The sequence below is a fragment of the Bos mutus genome, chromosome 6 (genome assembly GCF_027580195.1).
Source record: "Bos mutus isolate GX-2022 chromosome 6, NWIPB_WYAK_1.1, whole genome shotgun sequence".
Lineage (NCBI taxonomy): Eukaryota > Metazoa > Chordata > Mammalia > Artiodactyla > Bovidae > Bos > Bos mutus.
The window spans coordinates 85,669,446-85,684,846 of record NC_091622.1 but is presented as its reverse complement, the minus strand read 5'-3'; the positions used below and the strand labels follow the sequence as shown (position 1 = coordinate 85,684,846).

The 15,401-nt window shown below is 38.2% G+C and overlaps 1 protein-coding gene across 1 annotated transcript; it reads right to left on the bottom strand.

Annotated features, from left to right (window-relative positions):
- Window positions 1–3,406: 3,406 nt before the first annotated feature.
- On the bottom strand, window positions 3,407–15,006 carry AMBN (ameloblastin). The gene is made up of 10 exons (XM_005897044.3): window positions 14,992–15,006; window positions 14,007–14,075; window positions 12,034–12,084; window positions 10,687–10,734; window positions 9,969–10,079; window positions 8,272–8,463; window positions 7,216–7,254; window positions 6,885–6,944; window positions 6,745–6,789; window positions 3,407–4,473 (listed from the first exon to the last, which is right to left on the bottom strand). Exons 1-10 carry the CDS (start codon window positions 15,004–15,006, stop codon window positions 3,925–3,927), a joined length of 1,179 nt encoding a protein of 392 aa, XP_005897106.2. The 3' UTR covers window positions 3,407–3,924.
- Window positions 15,007–15,401: the final 395 nt, after the last annotated feature.

Sequence of the window (15,401 nt, the reverse complement as noted above, 5' to 3'; positions counted from 1 at the left end):
GAAAGAAAATTAAAATACTTCTTTGAGCCCCTTTTTTTTGGGGGGGGCAAGAATACTGGAGTGCGTTGCCATTCCCTTCTCCAGGAGATCTTCCCGACCCAGGGATTGAACTCCGGTCTCCTGCATTGTAGGCAGATGCTTTACTGTCTGAGCCATCAGGGAAATAGTCCCTGGGACTGCAAGAAGATCCAACCAGTCCATCCTAAAGGAGATCAGTCCTGGGTGTTCATTGGAAAGACTGATGCTAAAGCTGAAACTCCAATACTTTGGCCACCTCATGCGAAGAGTTGACTCACTGGAAAAGACCCTGATGCTGGGAGGGATTGGGGGCAGGAGGAGGGGGTGACAGAGGATGAGGTGGCTGGATGGCATCACTGACCTGATGGACATGAGTTTGAGTAAACTCTGGGAGTTGGTGATGGACGGGGAGGCCTTGCGTGCTGTGATTCATGGGGTCGCAAAGAGTCGGACACGACTGAGTGAACTGCACTAGGTCAAGAAAGGGGTACATACAGTAGCATAAGCTTCTGTGTCATGTGTGCATTATGACATATGACTCAGGGGCCCATGGAAGTATCTGAGGCTTTATGGGACCTCTGAAAAGCCCTGACAGGAGAATAAGAGCGTGGAGCCTTAGGGTTTTCTTTGTGAAAAGAAGTTCTTGCCTTGCTCCTGGACCCTAATAGACCCAATGTGCTGACCTGGGGATGCCAAGTGATTATGCTATTTGAGTTACTCATCCTGAATTAGGCGGTTTATGATCCGTTGAACCATAAAACAGTATAAACAGAAGTAATCCATCATAAATGAAAATAATCAGGTTTTAGCAGATTCGAAGGCCTCAAGTAATTTGTGCAAGCAACAGGTTCAGACTTTCATATACTTCCTCTTTATAACTTGATGCCTTTCCCTCAATCCATACATCTGGTTTCATGGGGAGTTCTGTATGACTAGAATAAGCAGATATCCAGGTTTGCCCTAGGTAGTACTGGTTTATACCTGTTGTCTGCATTATTCATCATTCATGACACCACTTTTCATTGTCAAAAGTGTCCTAATTTGGAGAATCAATTATGACTAACGTATATATGATCAATTAATGGATAGGAAGGAGTGTGTGCCTGGTTTATGGATTTTTGTACTCTAGCATCAGCTGGAAGTGTACAGTAAATACTGCACAAGCCCACTGAGTAGACAGAACTCCAAATAGTATATCTGGTGTCTCTTATGTGTGGAAGGACAAATGGTTTGAGATATAGATCAATACCAACTCAGGGTCAACACCAGACTGGTCAGCTGCTCAAGGAGTCAGAAAGAACAAAACTGGACAATTACTAATAAGGATGTCTAGAAGGCAGGCTACTTAAATGTTTTAGAATGGGCTATAGTAGGAAGATATTTATTTCTTAGGTAAATGTCCAGTGGAGGGGAGTCATAGTGGAGGAAATTCTCAGTAATTAAGATGGCTCCTCCTGTGGGGTATATTGAACCCACCTTGGTGTTTGCTCATGGACTGGTGCTTGAAGTGACCATGGTGGTATGGTATCAAAAACCTGGTATCCCCCTTGTCAAAGTTGATCTAACTATTAACACAATTAAGTGCCCACCTGCCAATAGCAGAGACCAACTTTGAGCCTGTTATATGACAGTATTTATCAGGGAAACCAGCATATGTGATCTTGTAAATGCTTGCTCTGAATTCCAAAGAAGGACAAAAGGGGTAGGTATGGAGTGTGAATGGAAAAGCACAGTTTCATCAGATCATGGGAATATTCCATTTACCCACTATTACTGAAGCTGTTTTGTTAGGTTCTCCTTATGAAAAGGATCAGTAGGAAAAGAAGGAAACTACTATGATGTGGCAGTTTTGTTTGTGGACTTTATTTCATTTGGTTCTCACAGCAACCCTGTGGGGTGAGTTGCACTCTGACTCCCTTAGGGACAGGAAAACACAGGAGCAGAGAGACAAAGTCTCACTTTCAAAGACTCATAGATAATAGATGTGATGTCAAGGTTTGAACTCATACCTGTCTTTAATGGCATTGGTTTCTAGGAGACTGGAATGCTAAGGTTGGTCTCAGTGGGTGTCTGCTGGCTACCATGGCTGTCATTCTCTTATCCTTGCACTTTTGCCAGAGCCACTATGGGACACAAACTGAATTTTTATCCCCTGCATCTCTCCTTCAGCTTCAACCCATGGAGTGGGGGTGAGCCTAGCTCACCTGAAGAGAGGGAGGAAATAAGAGCTCTGCCTGAAGAGAGGGAGGAAATAAGAAGTGGCTGCATGGTCCTGTTAAGGCTCTTGAAATAGCCCAGGTGAGGAGGCATCTCAGGGCTCTTTTCCTTGGCTTATTCTCCAAAATCTCCACAAGAGATGGAGGGGAATCTGAGTTGCACAGACTCTGAGGCCTGGTCTGGGCATCTTGAGAGGAAATGGAGAGAATGAGGGAGTAGGCTACTTTTTAGGGGTAAGGTGACTTTTCAGATCTGGCCTTGGAACCTCTTGATTTACAGAAGTAGCCCTGGCTGATACAACCCTAGCTTTGTTGACAAGTACTGATCATTATCTGGGTTCCTTTTTTCCACATTATGTTTCACAGAAATGAGCTAATTCTCACATGATGCCCACATGACTCTTGGGTTTCTTCCTCTCGGAGGCCCCGTTCTGCAGATGCTTTCAATACTGTTCTGAGAAAACTTGTGTGATTCCCTCCCAGCCCCTCGCATACTCCTAACCTTAGCCTGAGGATGCCCTAATCTCTGTGGTTCCGGGTACTCTGTACTTGATCTTGTTATAGCACTTTTCATATGTGTTGGGGGTTGGGGGTATCTAGTCTGCAGGGCTGTTGAGAGATAATACATGTAAAGTACTCAAGTTTGGCCTTGAGTGGCTGTTTTTGTTATTGCGTGTGTGTGTGTGTGTGTTAGTCTCTCAGTTGTGTCCATTTCTTTTGATCCCATGGACTGTAGTCTGGCAGGCTCCTCTGTCCGTGGAATTCTCCAGGCAAGAATACTGGAGTGGGTTGCCATTCCCTTCTCCAGGGAATCTTCCCCACCCAGGAATCGATCCCGGGTGTCCCTCATTGCAGGCAGATTTTTTACCATCTGAACCACCAGATTTTTGTTATTACTGTGGTTGTTTGTCTACTTGTCAATCACCCCTGTTGAAAGCTCAGAGGAAGGGGCTGTCTGTGTCCCTGTTCCCTAGCACAGTGCTGAGGGCATCAGTAGATACTCAATAAACTTGCCAGGAAAGGAAAACAAGTTGAATAAAATGAGTTAAAGAGTAGCAAAGGCAGGGCATGAGTATGCTTCTCTTAACCATTTAAATATATGTAAATAATAAGCGTATAATTCCTGATATTTTCAGTGAGAAAAATTCTTTATTTAAAATAGGCTAGATGTTTTTACTAGATTAAATAAAATACTCTACAAATGAGAATTTTAAATCCAGTACACCAAACCCAGTAATACCAGTCAGGGATTGTTGACCAGTCCCCATTTAATAACGTTTGAATGAAATAACTTATAATTCTAAGAATATGTGCCTTTGCTTAAAGAAAAATTTCCAAAGTAGTGTCACATTTCCTGGATATAACAGTGTCATGCTAGCGGGAGAAATTCTGTAATGCCAAGATAGCTAAGAAACAGTGATTTTCAAATGCAGAGACCCTTTGACTTGCTCTGATGTTATTAATAGTATTTCTAAATCACAGAGACAGGCGGCACATTTTATTTCAATAAGAGAATGAAAGCAAGAAGGGGACCTACACTATTTCTAGCCACTTGTATTTATTAATATGTGCTTAGCACTTTTAATGCCTTTGCTGCAGAAGGGTAATAAGTGTTTTTGCAAACAGATATGCTATGGGGACAAAGCTGGGGAGCTTGTGCATACAGAAAGTAGCCGATATCTCCAGACTCTCAGGGCTCTTGGAAATGCCACGCATCATGCTTGATTTGGGGCTGCTGGGCCTTGTTTCTTGGCATCAATGTGTGCTGAGTGTCAGGGGTCGCTGTGGAGTCCACAGTCGTTTCTTCCTGGAGACCCAGAGTTGTGGTCTCATCAGCACCGTAGGTCTCATAAACCTCAGCTAATCCAGGGGTCATCAGTGGGTCGGCAGCTGCTGGGGTGACTCCCCTAAGGAATCCCCTGCTGCGCCCTGCAGGGCCCCTTGCCAGGTTGGGAATATTGCCCTCAGGATTAGCAAGAAGCCCTTCTAGGGCACCAGGTGCTAGCTCTGAAAGGAGAGCTGGGCTTTCCGGATCGGCTAGGTGGGCCTCTGGCACAGGGGAGTCTTGTGCACCTCCTTCTCCCTTCTCCGGGCCTTTGGTTGCAGCGACTGGGGAGTCAAATTCCAGAGTAAAGTCCCCACCCATGTCTGGGTTGTGGGGCATCCCTCCAAGCCTGGGCCTCATGCCTCCAAATCCTGGGAATATGGCTCCATAGGCCAGGGGGTCTCCTCTTCCTCCCTGGAAAAAACCATTTACCAAAGACACTATTGTCACATACTGTTAACTATACCATGCAATTATACCTGGTCAAATTCACTGAGAAGCCACAAAAAAAACTGATAGGGAACAGGGAATTGGCTGACAGCTTTGCATAAGCACATTTCTCACTAAATTGACTTCTGCATTTTTCTGAGTGGGGCGCTCACTTCTTTGAAAGGGAGATGAAGACCCTTTGAATGTTTGCTGAAAGGAAAGAAGAGAAGCAGGGAAGTAGGGAAGAACCACGTCTACAGGCAAAAGGTAGTTTGAATTTAGTTTTAAGAAGACAATAAGCAGCTGAAACGTGCAATGCCATTGTAAAACAAACATAAATCTGATCCATTCCTAAATTGGTTGAGCAGTTTTGGAGGACCTTGTCAATATCATTTCTCAGTATCTCTCAAATTAATGAAGCAAAGCCCCATGTAATATTTTTTCTTTTAAAATTTTTTCTTCCTTCCTTCTTTCATTCTTCTTCCCCTCCTTCCTTCCTTCCTCTGGAAAAATGGTAACATTTTCTTCCTGTGGACAGTTAAAATTCTAGAACTGACCATGTTTCCTTTTTTTCCCTTTGTTGCAAAACATTTCAGAACCAAAATCTTGGGCTACTTACAATGGTTGTGCATGGCCTTATAACTTACATATCTGTATTCTCATTTTGACTCATTTTAAAATTCTATCTTCAGTTTTTTGGGTTATATTTATTGTCTTTTTTATAAGCTACAGGAAAATCTTTTAAGATTGAGGCAGAATATAAGTAAGTTAAATAAAATTACAAAATGAAAATTGTCACTTGAATTTTCAACCTGTTTTGTAGAGTCAGTTACGTATGTTGTGTCATGTAGAGTCAGTACTTTTTCTTCTTACCTTCTCATGGCTCTCCATTTTCAGATTTTCACATCATCTCCTCCAGAGATGATACTGTGAACCCCTGGGCTGTGACCTTTATCACATTATCTGCTCTGGTATCTATTTTTCCCACTGATTACTCTGTAAACTCCTTGAGATCAGAAACCTTATTTTATTTAACTTATCTCCAGAGGGTCTTTTTACATGTCTCACTCACAGAAGGCATTCAATAATTTGAGATTTGAATTTTCTTTTAGTGATAGTATGCTAATGTGTATTTATTAATTTGATATGATCTGTATTTATTAATTTGATGTGATTTGATAATGGTTTGTTACTTTAGTATGGTTTTGTTTTGTGTTCTAACAGATATAACATAGAAATTTCTGAGAGAAAAAGTCCAATTGTGAGTCTGTTGATCTCAAATTTTAAAGTTGTAATATGCATGGATAATGATAACAGAGTAAGAATATACTTGACCTAAGTCATTAATGTACTTGGAATTTTACAATAATCAAAATTTAAATTTGGTTAATTTTTTTATTTTTGATCTCTCAATTTTGAGGTCTAAACGATTTGTTATTTTGTTGAGTTTGTTGTTTTGAGGGGTTAAATGGTCTGAGAAGTAAGGGGAACTTCATGAACCGTGTGTTTCTTTTTTGGTTTGAAGCATTTGCTGTTCAATAGTGATGGCTTTTCAAGAGATATTGCTCCTGTGCATTTAAGAAATGGGGCAAAATCCTATGTGCAAGAATGCTCATCACTCAGAAACAGTTATATGGGAAATGTGATGATTCTTTGCATGCTGCTTCAGAATCCAGCTTTTGGTTTTGGAGTGGAACAACCTGAGTCCCATGTTGTATATTCAGCTACACTCATGGCCAATGCCTCTTGCAGCCAGTCATCTGTGACTGTTCTCCCTTGGCCACTGTTTTAAGAAGAGTTTGAAGACATTACTCACCCCCATTTCTTCTGAGCTCATGATGCCAAGTCTGGCAGGAGCGTTCTGTTCAAAAAGAAACGCTGAATCATATTATGAACCAGCTGACTCCTATTATCTTTGTAGATACTCAAGAAAAAAGTCAATTGGTCTTTCCTCAAACCTTAATATTAATGCTGTGTCCAGAGGTGGAGTAAAGTGGAGAGATGAATCATTATTGAATAAATGTAGCCAATTTGGATAATTCCGATAGAAAATTCATTTACCTTTTCTTTAATGCCATTGTGTGTGTGTGTGTGTTTGTATGCCTGGCCAGAATCATCCATATAGGAATTGTGCCTCCTTGCCATTTCGGTTGCTAACTTCGGCAGTCAGAAAACATGGGATCTGTTGTTGGAGACCTGGATTTTATAATATTATCTCCTAAGGTAACATTTAATTAAAATAGGATAAAGACTTACCAGTTGATTTGCTCCATAGGTCACGTAAAATATTCCTGGGTAAAGCTAAATATAAATACAATAATCATCACATAATGCATTCCCAAGAGAGAAGTTTTTAAATAAATTACAAACAGAGAAATGGTGTTAAAAAAACTTACCTGAGATGGTTTATTTTGTGGCATTGGTCCCCGAGATATCAAATGGGCTATTGGAAACATCTTTAAATGGTAGAAAGAGAATAAGCAATTCATATTTGCTATAACACAGCAAACCTCCCATTACAGACATTTCCCATTACAGAGTTATATGAAATACATTTTCAGATGAATTACTATGATAAATATTAAGTGTTTAATATTTAAGAAAACAAAGCAACCCATTATACTTCATATTTATGAATAAACGGGACAATTAAAATTTTTTACTCTTCTTCCTTAAAGTATAGAGATGTATTTCCCAAGAAAGTATCTTATTGAGATTTGTGCTTACCGGTGGATCTTGTAGATCAGCAAAATCCATTCCTGGTAGCTGCATTACAGATAAATATTAAAATTACTGAGCAATCAGAATAGACAAAATGAACTTAAAGGGTTCTGATCCTTTTTACGATTACATAAATAAACAATCTAAAGTGAATTTCCATGTTTTTAGTTTCATTTCAGCTTGGAGGATACAACCCACAAGATTACAATTGCCCCTTCCTGACAGGACTCAAGTGCACAGCAGGGGGATGTGACATGTCTGTCACAAATTTGGTCTTGCAGCATAGAAAATAATGAACTTTGGGATCAGAGCCTGCCAGGTTGGTTTGAACCCTGGCCCTGTCACTTAATTTTTGTGTGATACTGGGAACATTTTATAACCTCTCAGTATCTATTTTTTTCTCTTTAAAAAAGGATGATTATATTTATCTTTATAGGATGGGAGTCAGGATGATATTGGAGAATGTTAAGTGCCTGCAACATTCTAGTTACATGGGAACTTCCTTTTCTGTCCATTGCTTTTTTCTCTATTTTATCACACAGTACTTTCGCCTGATTGTCTTCTCTACCACCAAATAGGAGCATCTCACCCCATGAGACAGGGAAGCCTGGTGTGCTTGGGGTCGCAAAGAGTCTGACATGACTTAACGACTACACTACAAACAGCAGCTACCAGACACAGAAATAGTAATGTACCAATACTGCTTGCACTGCTGAGAGATCAATCCCTCTTCTCAGTCTTCTAGCACTGAAAAAGAGCTTGATGATAGGAAGCCTGGACTTCCTGGACTATCCTATTTTCAGTGAAAGCTTTCACTTTTGCAACTAAGAGACCAGTTTTATAGGAACAGGATCTTTTAGAACCCATACCCCCCATCTCAGATGGGAGAGGGCAGGAATGGATATCTATGTTCTACTCCCAAATATGTCAATTGCTCGGACACATATTTGTATTTTCGTTCATTATACCCAAAGCTCTGATTATTTAAATGTGCTCTGCAAATCGGTTTTCGTTCACTAAGTTAATGGATGATCCTGACAGGACTTCAGAGAAAGGAGGTACCTCGGTCGTTGGTGGCTTTTCTGATGGCGCCACCTGCTGTTCAACCATCGGCCCCTCTGCTTGCTGCAAGGGCGGATGTCCCTGGTAAATCGGAGGCTGAGGTACGCCCTTCTGGACTGCGTTCTGCATGGAGGTGACAACGGTGGGCTGGAGGAAAGGTTTCTGTCCTGGCTGTTGAGGCTGCAGGGATGGCTGCGATGGGAGAGGTGGGGGATGCACAGGCAAAGAATATTCATACTGCAGAGAAATTTGAAAGGAGCGTCAGGAAGTGATGGCTCACTGAACTGTGGGGTCTAGAATTTTAAAGCGAAAGGTCTTGGGGAACTTTGTACTTGAAAGAGAGTCTATGGGACTTGCCGTGAAGTTGTGTTACATAGAAAGCATCTATTTGTTTAAAGGCAATGTTATTTGGGTAAGACTGGTAGGTGTCTACCTCCTTTGCTTCACTGGGACTGACTACTACTGCTCACTTAGATGGGAAGCTATGTGAACTTCTGGGTGGAATGAGCCATTTCCTCCTCTGGGTTCCGCCAACTGCCTCTGTATATTTCTGTGTTACCATCTTCTCAGTGGATTACAATGATTTATGTCATGACTTTATCCCTTATTCAACTAATACAGAATACTCTGTCTTATTTATCTTCATAGCTCCAGGACTTAACTAGCTTCTAAGTTCCTGGAACATGATAGATGATCAATATTTTTTGGAAAGAGAAAAGATAACCAAGTAAAATATCAATTGAATTCTGGCATCATGAATTCAATTTGGAAATAATCATATGGAGAAAGAATCACCCTTAACATAATTTACTGTCCCACTAAATGTAGCTTGGTCAGTAATGCTGTTTGTTGTGGAAAATCATCTGAAATCAAAGCTTCCTGTTCAAGCAACCATGCTTGGTTGCTCCTCTTTGAAATGACCTGTTGTGAATAGTTCCCTATGATTTTTAAATTGGTTGCAGCCACTTCAAAGTGGCTTAGAAGTTTCACCACAGTGTGAACTCTGATTTACCTCTTCAAGCATTTCCCATCTCTAAACTCCTGGCTTTCATTAGTACTTACACTTAATTCATTGCTTATACCTCACAACTCAGCACCTTGTAATGTGTTGTTTTGTCTTTTCCCCTAATCTGATATGAAATTTCATAAACATTAGAGCCATTCTTAAATGACTTCACTTTCACTCCCAATCTGTGGAGTGAAAGCCAATCTATCGTTTGGCTTATGTATTTATTAGGCACCAAATAAATAATAATTAACTGATTAATATATTTATTAATTGCTACAGGGCTCATGGTGTTTTAACTAGGACTTTGGCATCATTTTAAATGTGTCTTTTAGTATTTAGGAAATCTTGACTAAAATTAGATTTTTCCAGGATATAGTCTGCTTTCATTTTGAGTCTAGTTTATTTATTATTACTGTTCATATCTTTAACATAGGTCTCTTTTATTTTGGAAGCCATAACTTCCCATTTGAAATAGATATACAAAATGGGTTGAAATTCTGGACCCCATTTCATTTTAAAGTTTCCTAAGGTCTAAAAACAGTTATAGATTTTGATTTATTTTACTTGGGTTTTTTTTTGTATTCATTAATGTTACCTGTCTGTGGTTAGTATAGGACAACTTAGAGAAAGCAAGTAGAGGATTATTTTAAAGCTTGAAGTTTCAGACACGTTGATGCAACTAACTTACCTGTTGAGTTTCATGTTCCCTTGGTCTCATCCATGGGAAGGAGGAATGTGGTGGGAGAAGACCATTCATCCACAAAGAATTAAATGATTTCCCAAAGCCAAATCTTGAATACTAAAGACATGGAGGAAAAAAATTGTATGATTATATTTCAGTGTTGTCTTGGTTTTCATTTTCTAAAAAGATCACCGAAAGTGCAGAAATAGCAAAAGTAAGAGAGATATTCATTAATGTGGATAAAGTCTTCCAATAGATTTGCTTTCTATTCTGAGCCAGTCTGCAATATTTCCATAAACTTGTTTGAGATTTTGCTTTTTAAGAAGCATTCATATTTTGGGCTGTATAATAAAAATGATAATATAAAAAATAATTTTTTTTGTACTAAAGAAAATTCAACATTATTTTTATTTTTTCCTCCTATCCCATCCAAGGTCCTTATTTTGTTGTAGGTTATTTCAGTTCCTTTTTGCTCTTTTAGTAGTTAGGATATTGTTTATTCACAAACAAATTTTATGAATTACAATGCTGCTGCTAATATCACTACCACAAATACCATGAATATTTACAATAAGAAATATTTGGGAAACACATGTATACCTGTGGCGGATTCATTTTGATATTTGGCAAAACTAATTCAATTATGTAAAGTTTAAAAATAAAATAAAATTAAAAACAAAACAAAACAAAACAAAAAAAAAGAAATATTTGAAAATACGATTACCTGAGAAAGCAGGTTTAATCCCTGCAGGCTTCCCAACTGTCTCATTGTCTATCAAGAAAAAGAAAACTCAGTTAGTGTTTGCCACATATGTTCCTTTTGTGTATGACACAATTGATTTTTCAACATATTATAATATTAAGACAAAGTTTGGGGTGGGTCAATTTGAATAAGATAGGAGACACAAATCATCACTAAAAAGTGGAAATGTTAAACATGATTCTGCCATTGTTGTTATTATTGCTATTAAAATAGTGAGCTTACTTTTTATCATTAATTAAAAGAGATAATATTTAAGTGCAGGTCATATTGAAACATGGAAAAATAGCCCATTCAACTGAAATATCAATGTAATCATGAAGGCATTGTCTCATTGACTCTTTTCCTCCCATTTAATTTACTTTGCCTTTTACAAATCCAGCCCAAAGAGACATTTGGAAAAAAAACACGCACACACACAGGCAAACAAACTAAAGCAAATCAAAGCAAAACAACCCTACCTCTTTCCCAAATTAAAAAAAAAAGCCCTCAGAATAATAAATATAAAAAATACTGGGGAAAATGGTAAGTATCTAGACAGATGGTCAAGAATGCTGCCAATTCTACAGGAAGTCAGTTTCATTTTTTCCTGGGGAGAGGTTTAGAAGGCTTTGAGTTGAGGTTAAGCTAGAAAGTAAGAAAAAAAGTAACTCAATGAAACTGGCTTCCATGTGAAAAAAGCTAGCACATACAAGTATCAATTACCCTTAGACTGTCATGATATAAATAAATTTTGTAAGACCTTGTGAAAAATTTGTAATCTCATAAACATTTTTCTATTCTTAACTGTGTATACTTTTTACTGTGATACCTGAAACATTTCTATTTTGCTGGGATTTTCTAAGCAGAGTATATATTAGTTATAAGAACTGCAATAAGACAAACAGAGTCTATGCAGGAGGTAGCATCTTACAATGTTAATGCTGTTTACAGACCTCATATACAATTAAATTTTGTAAGATAAACTTTCCTCATCAGAACTTTATCATACACTGTAATGAGAAGGAACTAAGTATAAACCATTTGTGAATTCAGAACAATGTGTTTTAATTAATGTATTAAGTATTAAATATTAGTATTGCTTTGATTTGCATACAGATGGTGTTCTAAAGCCCAAAACACCTAAAAATTTAAAACTGCAGTAAAATTATAAGGTGAGGCTCTAATAAATGTCATAAACTTCTCTAGAACTTCACAGGAGGACAACCACTGACTTCTGGCTCAGCAAACTGAGAAACAGCCCTTGTATTTCTCTCTTATCAGAAACAAACCAATGTAATGATTGTATGTAAATACTCTGACAATACATACCTCAAGGCTCAAACTAGCCATGCCTGGTATCCCAGGTTGCTGAGGAAACGCCTAAATGGAAATAAGAATAATTGGTGTTCTCTTTCAAGAGAAACTCACCACCCTTTTTTTTTTAATGACGAGATACTTCCTTACACATTTAAAATAGAAAAACACACAAGTACATAGTTTTCCTCTGTGAGCAAGAATTTCAGGAACATTTTTCTAAACATATTTTATCCACTTTCTTACTTTTTAACACACGGAAAATCCCATCATGTGAGTCATGGTGCAAATTTCTCCAAATAATTCAGTTTTGCAAATGGATAGAAGGAAAGGAGCCATAAATGTATAGCAAATACTCCAAGAAGAGAAAAAAGTTAGCTGTGTAGGCAAAAAGAGTGATATGTGTGTGTGGTGAGCAAATTGTTCAGAATTTTAGGGAATGTGAGAGTTGACCCTTCTTTTGGCCAGTACGAAAATAAGGTAACAGGAACATATTCAACTACAGGACAAAGAACACTTTGCTTCTATTTATCTAAGTCATGCATTAATGAACAATATTTACATGAATGTAGACAGAGGATATCTTCCCCAGTGGGAAGTAAAAGAACATCTGATTGGGCAGGCAGTCAGTTGACAATCCTAAGCAAATCCTCCACTTTCTTGGAGTGGACCTGATTGACACAGTTGTGCACCATCATAGGTTCCAAGAGTGTCAAGGTGTTAGATTGACGGTTGGTGGCTGAGGTGACCCCCGTGTCAGTATCATACAAAGGTCAGCTAAGGTGGCAACTTCAGTTTTCTTTTTTCATTTAAAATTCACACTGAGCAGTGGCATAGACACTTTTTATCTGTAGAATGGAGGTTTTCACCCTAGTAATCAGTTTTCACTGCCACCCCTCCTTTCCAAAATAGTTTAAGACACCCAAAGAACTTTTGTCTCAAGAAACTTAAATATTTAAAGTTCATTTGAGGCCACTTACAGGGTTCTCAAGAGACCACGTCACATTTATCTTCATGTCTCCAATTCCAGCATGTTGCTGGATTCATGGCAGGTGCTTAGTCAATGTTTTCCAAATTCATGTAGCAGCTGAATAAAGTCTTCATGTAAACTGAATTACATACTATTGATGGGAGTAGTTCAGTGCTCAAAGGAAGGTATTCGTATGAAATCATCTAAGTATATGACAGAATGTGCCACGTGCAGGACTCTAACACACAATTAGCTCCATTGCCATGGCATGTTTTCATTTAAGAAACTTAAGCTTTCGTTCACACAATATCTCCCTATAAAGCAAATCTGTTGGTAATTGCTAGCTTCAAATGGAATTACTTAGCTCAGTTTTGTAATCACAGAAATTTGGCTAATATTGTTCTTTTAAAAATGAAGAAGAAAATGTACCTTACTTTTTTGGAGAAATTTATTTTTTCCATTTCACTTTCATAATGATAGCAGGTAGTTGATAATAAATCTGTGCTGTGACATCATTGGAGACCACATACATCTTATAACTCTGAGTTGAATAATAGGAGTTGTCTTTGGAATATTTAAAATATCTTTGTGAATAGGAAAATTACATATTTGGCTATTGCTTTTGGTTGGTAAGGCTTTTCCCTGTGGCTTAGTGATAAAGAGCCTGTGTGCAATGCAGGAGACCCAGGTTCCATCTCCAGGAAAGATCCCCTGGAGAAGGGAATGGTAATCCACTGAAATATTCTTTCCTGGAGAATTCCATGGACAAAGGAACCTTGCAGGCTATAGTCCATGGGGTTGCAAAGAATCAGATAGACTGAGAATCTACAACTTTCACTTTTAGTTTCTTTTTGAATGGTAAAGGCTGACATCTAGGCAGCTATAACTTTTCACTCAATAGGAAGATACTACTGGATTAATCCCAATGAGTCCCTTTGTGGACACTCAGCTAGGTCCTTCAGTGTTGTCTCGTGTCTGGTGATGTCTCTACGAGGGTACCCCCAGAGGACTGACTTACCGGCACTGCAGAACTCATTTTCAGGAGGCACAGGATCAGTATCATGTCCTTCATTTTGAAAAGTGGGATCTGAAACAGAGTTGGATTGGAGAATCAAATCAGATGAATTTTTATCTCAGAATGGTTTAAAGACAATATTTCCGTCAGCCAAATCTCTGCTTTTCCAAACGACTAGGTTCAAAATCAAAACAACTAAATATTGCTAAACAACTAATTTTTAGAATGAATTGAGGAAGAATTTAAAAATTTCTAAATGATTCTTTTTAACAAAGCTACCACCTAAATGAACATGTGGGAACACTTCCATGAATATTCTATAATTTCATTTCATAAAATATATTATGAATTAAAAAATCCCTTCCACTATGGGAAATGTTCATCTACAAAGTTTGAGTCACAGAATTTTATACTTTGTTTGCTTCCAGAGTAAATTTTGAAATACATTTTAAAATGTAACACAACCAACCGTCATTTCATAACAAACCTTTATGTGCGGGTATAAAGGGTATACCATTCTATGTTTAGCTTATTCAGGAAACCATGCCAAAAATTATCTTTTAAAAATAAAAATGAACTAAATATTTTAATTTCCTTTGATATTAGTGTAAAATATGCCTCTAAATAGAGTTTTCCTCTTTCTAAAATGAATTATCTCTCATTTATTCTGTGAACTCAAAAGGCACTTTACATTTACACGAACAGAAATCTGACTAGTCAGAAGATTTGCTCAACTTTCTATACCTTTCCAAATTTAATACTGTCACTAATAATCACAAATAACAAAAAAGTCGAAAGACAAGTCTTTTTCCCTTAGCTGAAAGGGTATTAGGCATGTCTTCTTGGGAACATGCTAATAATGGTTCACCATAAGCTATTATTCAGCTTATGGTGACAAATGAAGATAAAACCTCTTTATAAAAGCTGCCTGGAGATAGGAGAAAAGAACTTGCAGGAATCACATGGAAATCATAAAATCACATTTTACCTTCAATGCTGGCATGCACTGTGCTCTCATTGCCTTGCGATGCCAACCAAGATAGTTCTAAGAAAAAATTTTTTCTGGACTGTGCCTGGGACTCACTCTGTATCTCTCATTCAGGGAAGACCTGAAACCTTTATTTAAAGTGCCAATCCACCAATCAAAGTGAAGCTCAATGGGAGGAAAAAAAAACTATAACAGTTCTGCTCCTGCAATTAGCCTGCACCCTTTTATTTCATGCAAGGATACTGGCCCAGTGGAGTCTCATTATTTTTAATTGTAACTCAACCCCTGTATTTATTCAGAGAACTCGATTGCAGGGGAGACAGTGAAGGAATAATGAACATAAACTCTGAAGACAATCATTTTGGTGAGCTAGGGGAAATATATGTAAAATAGACCATTATCTGTTTCAT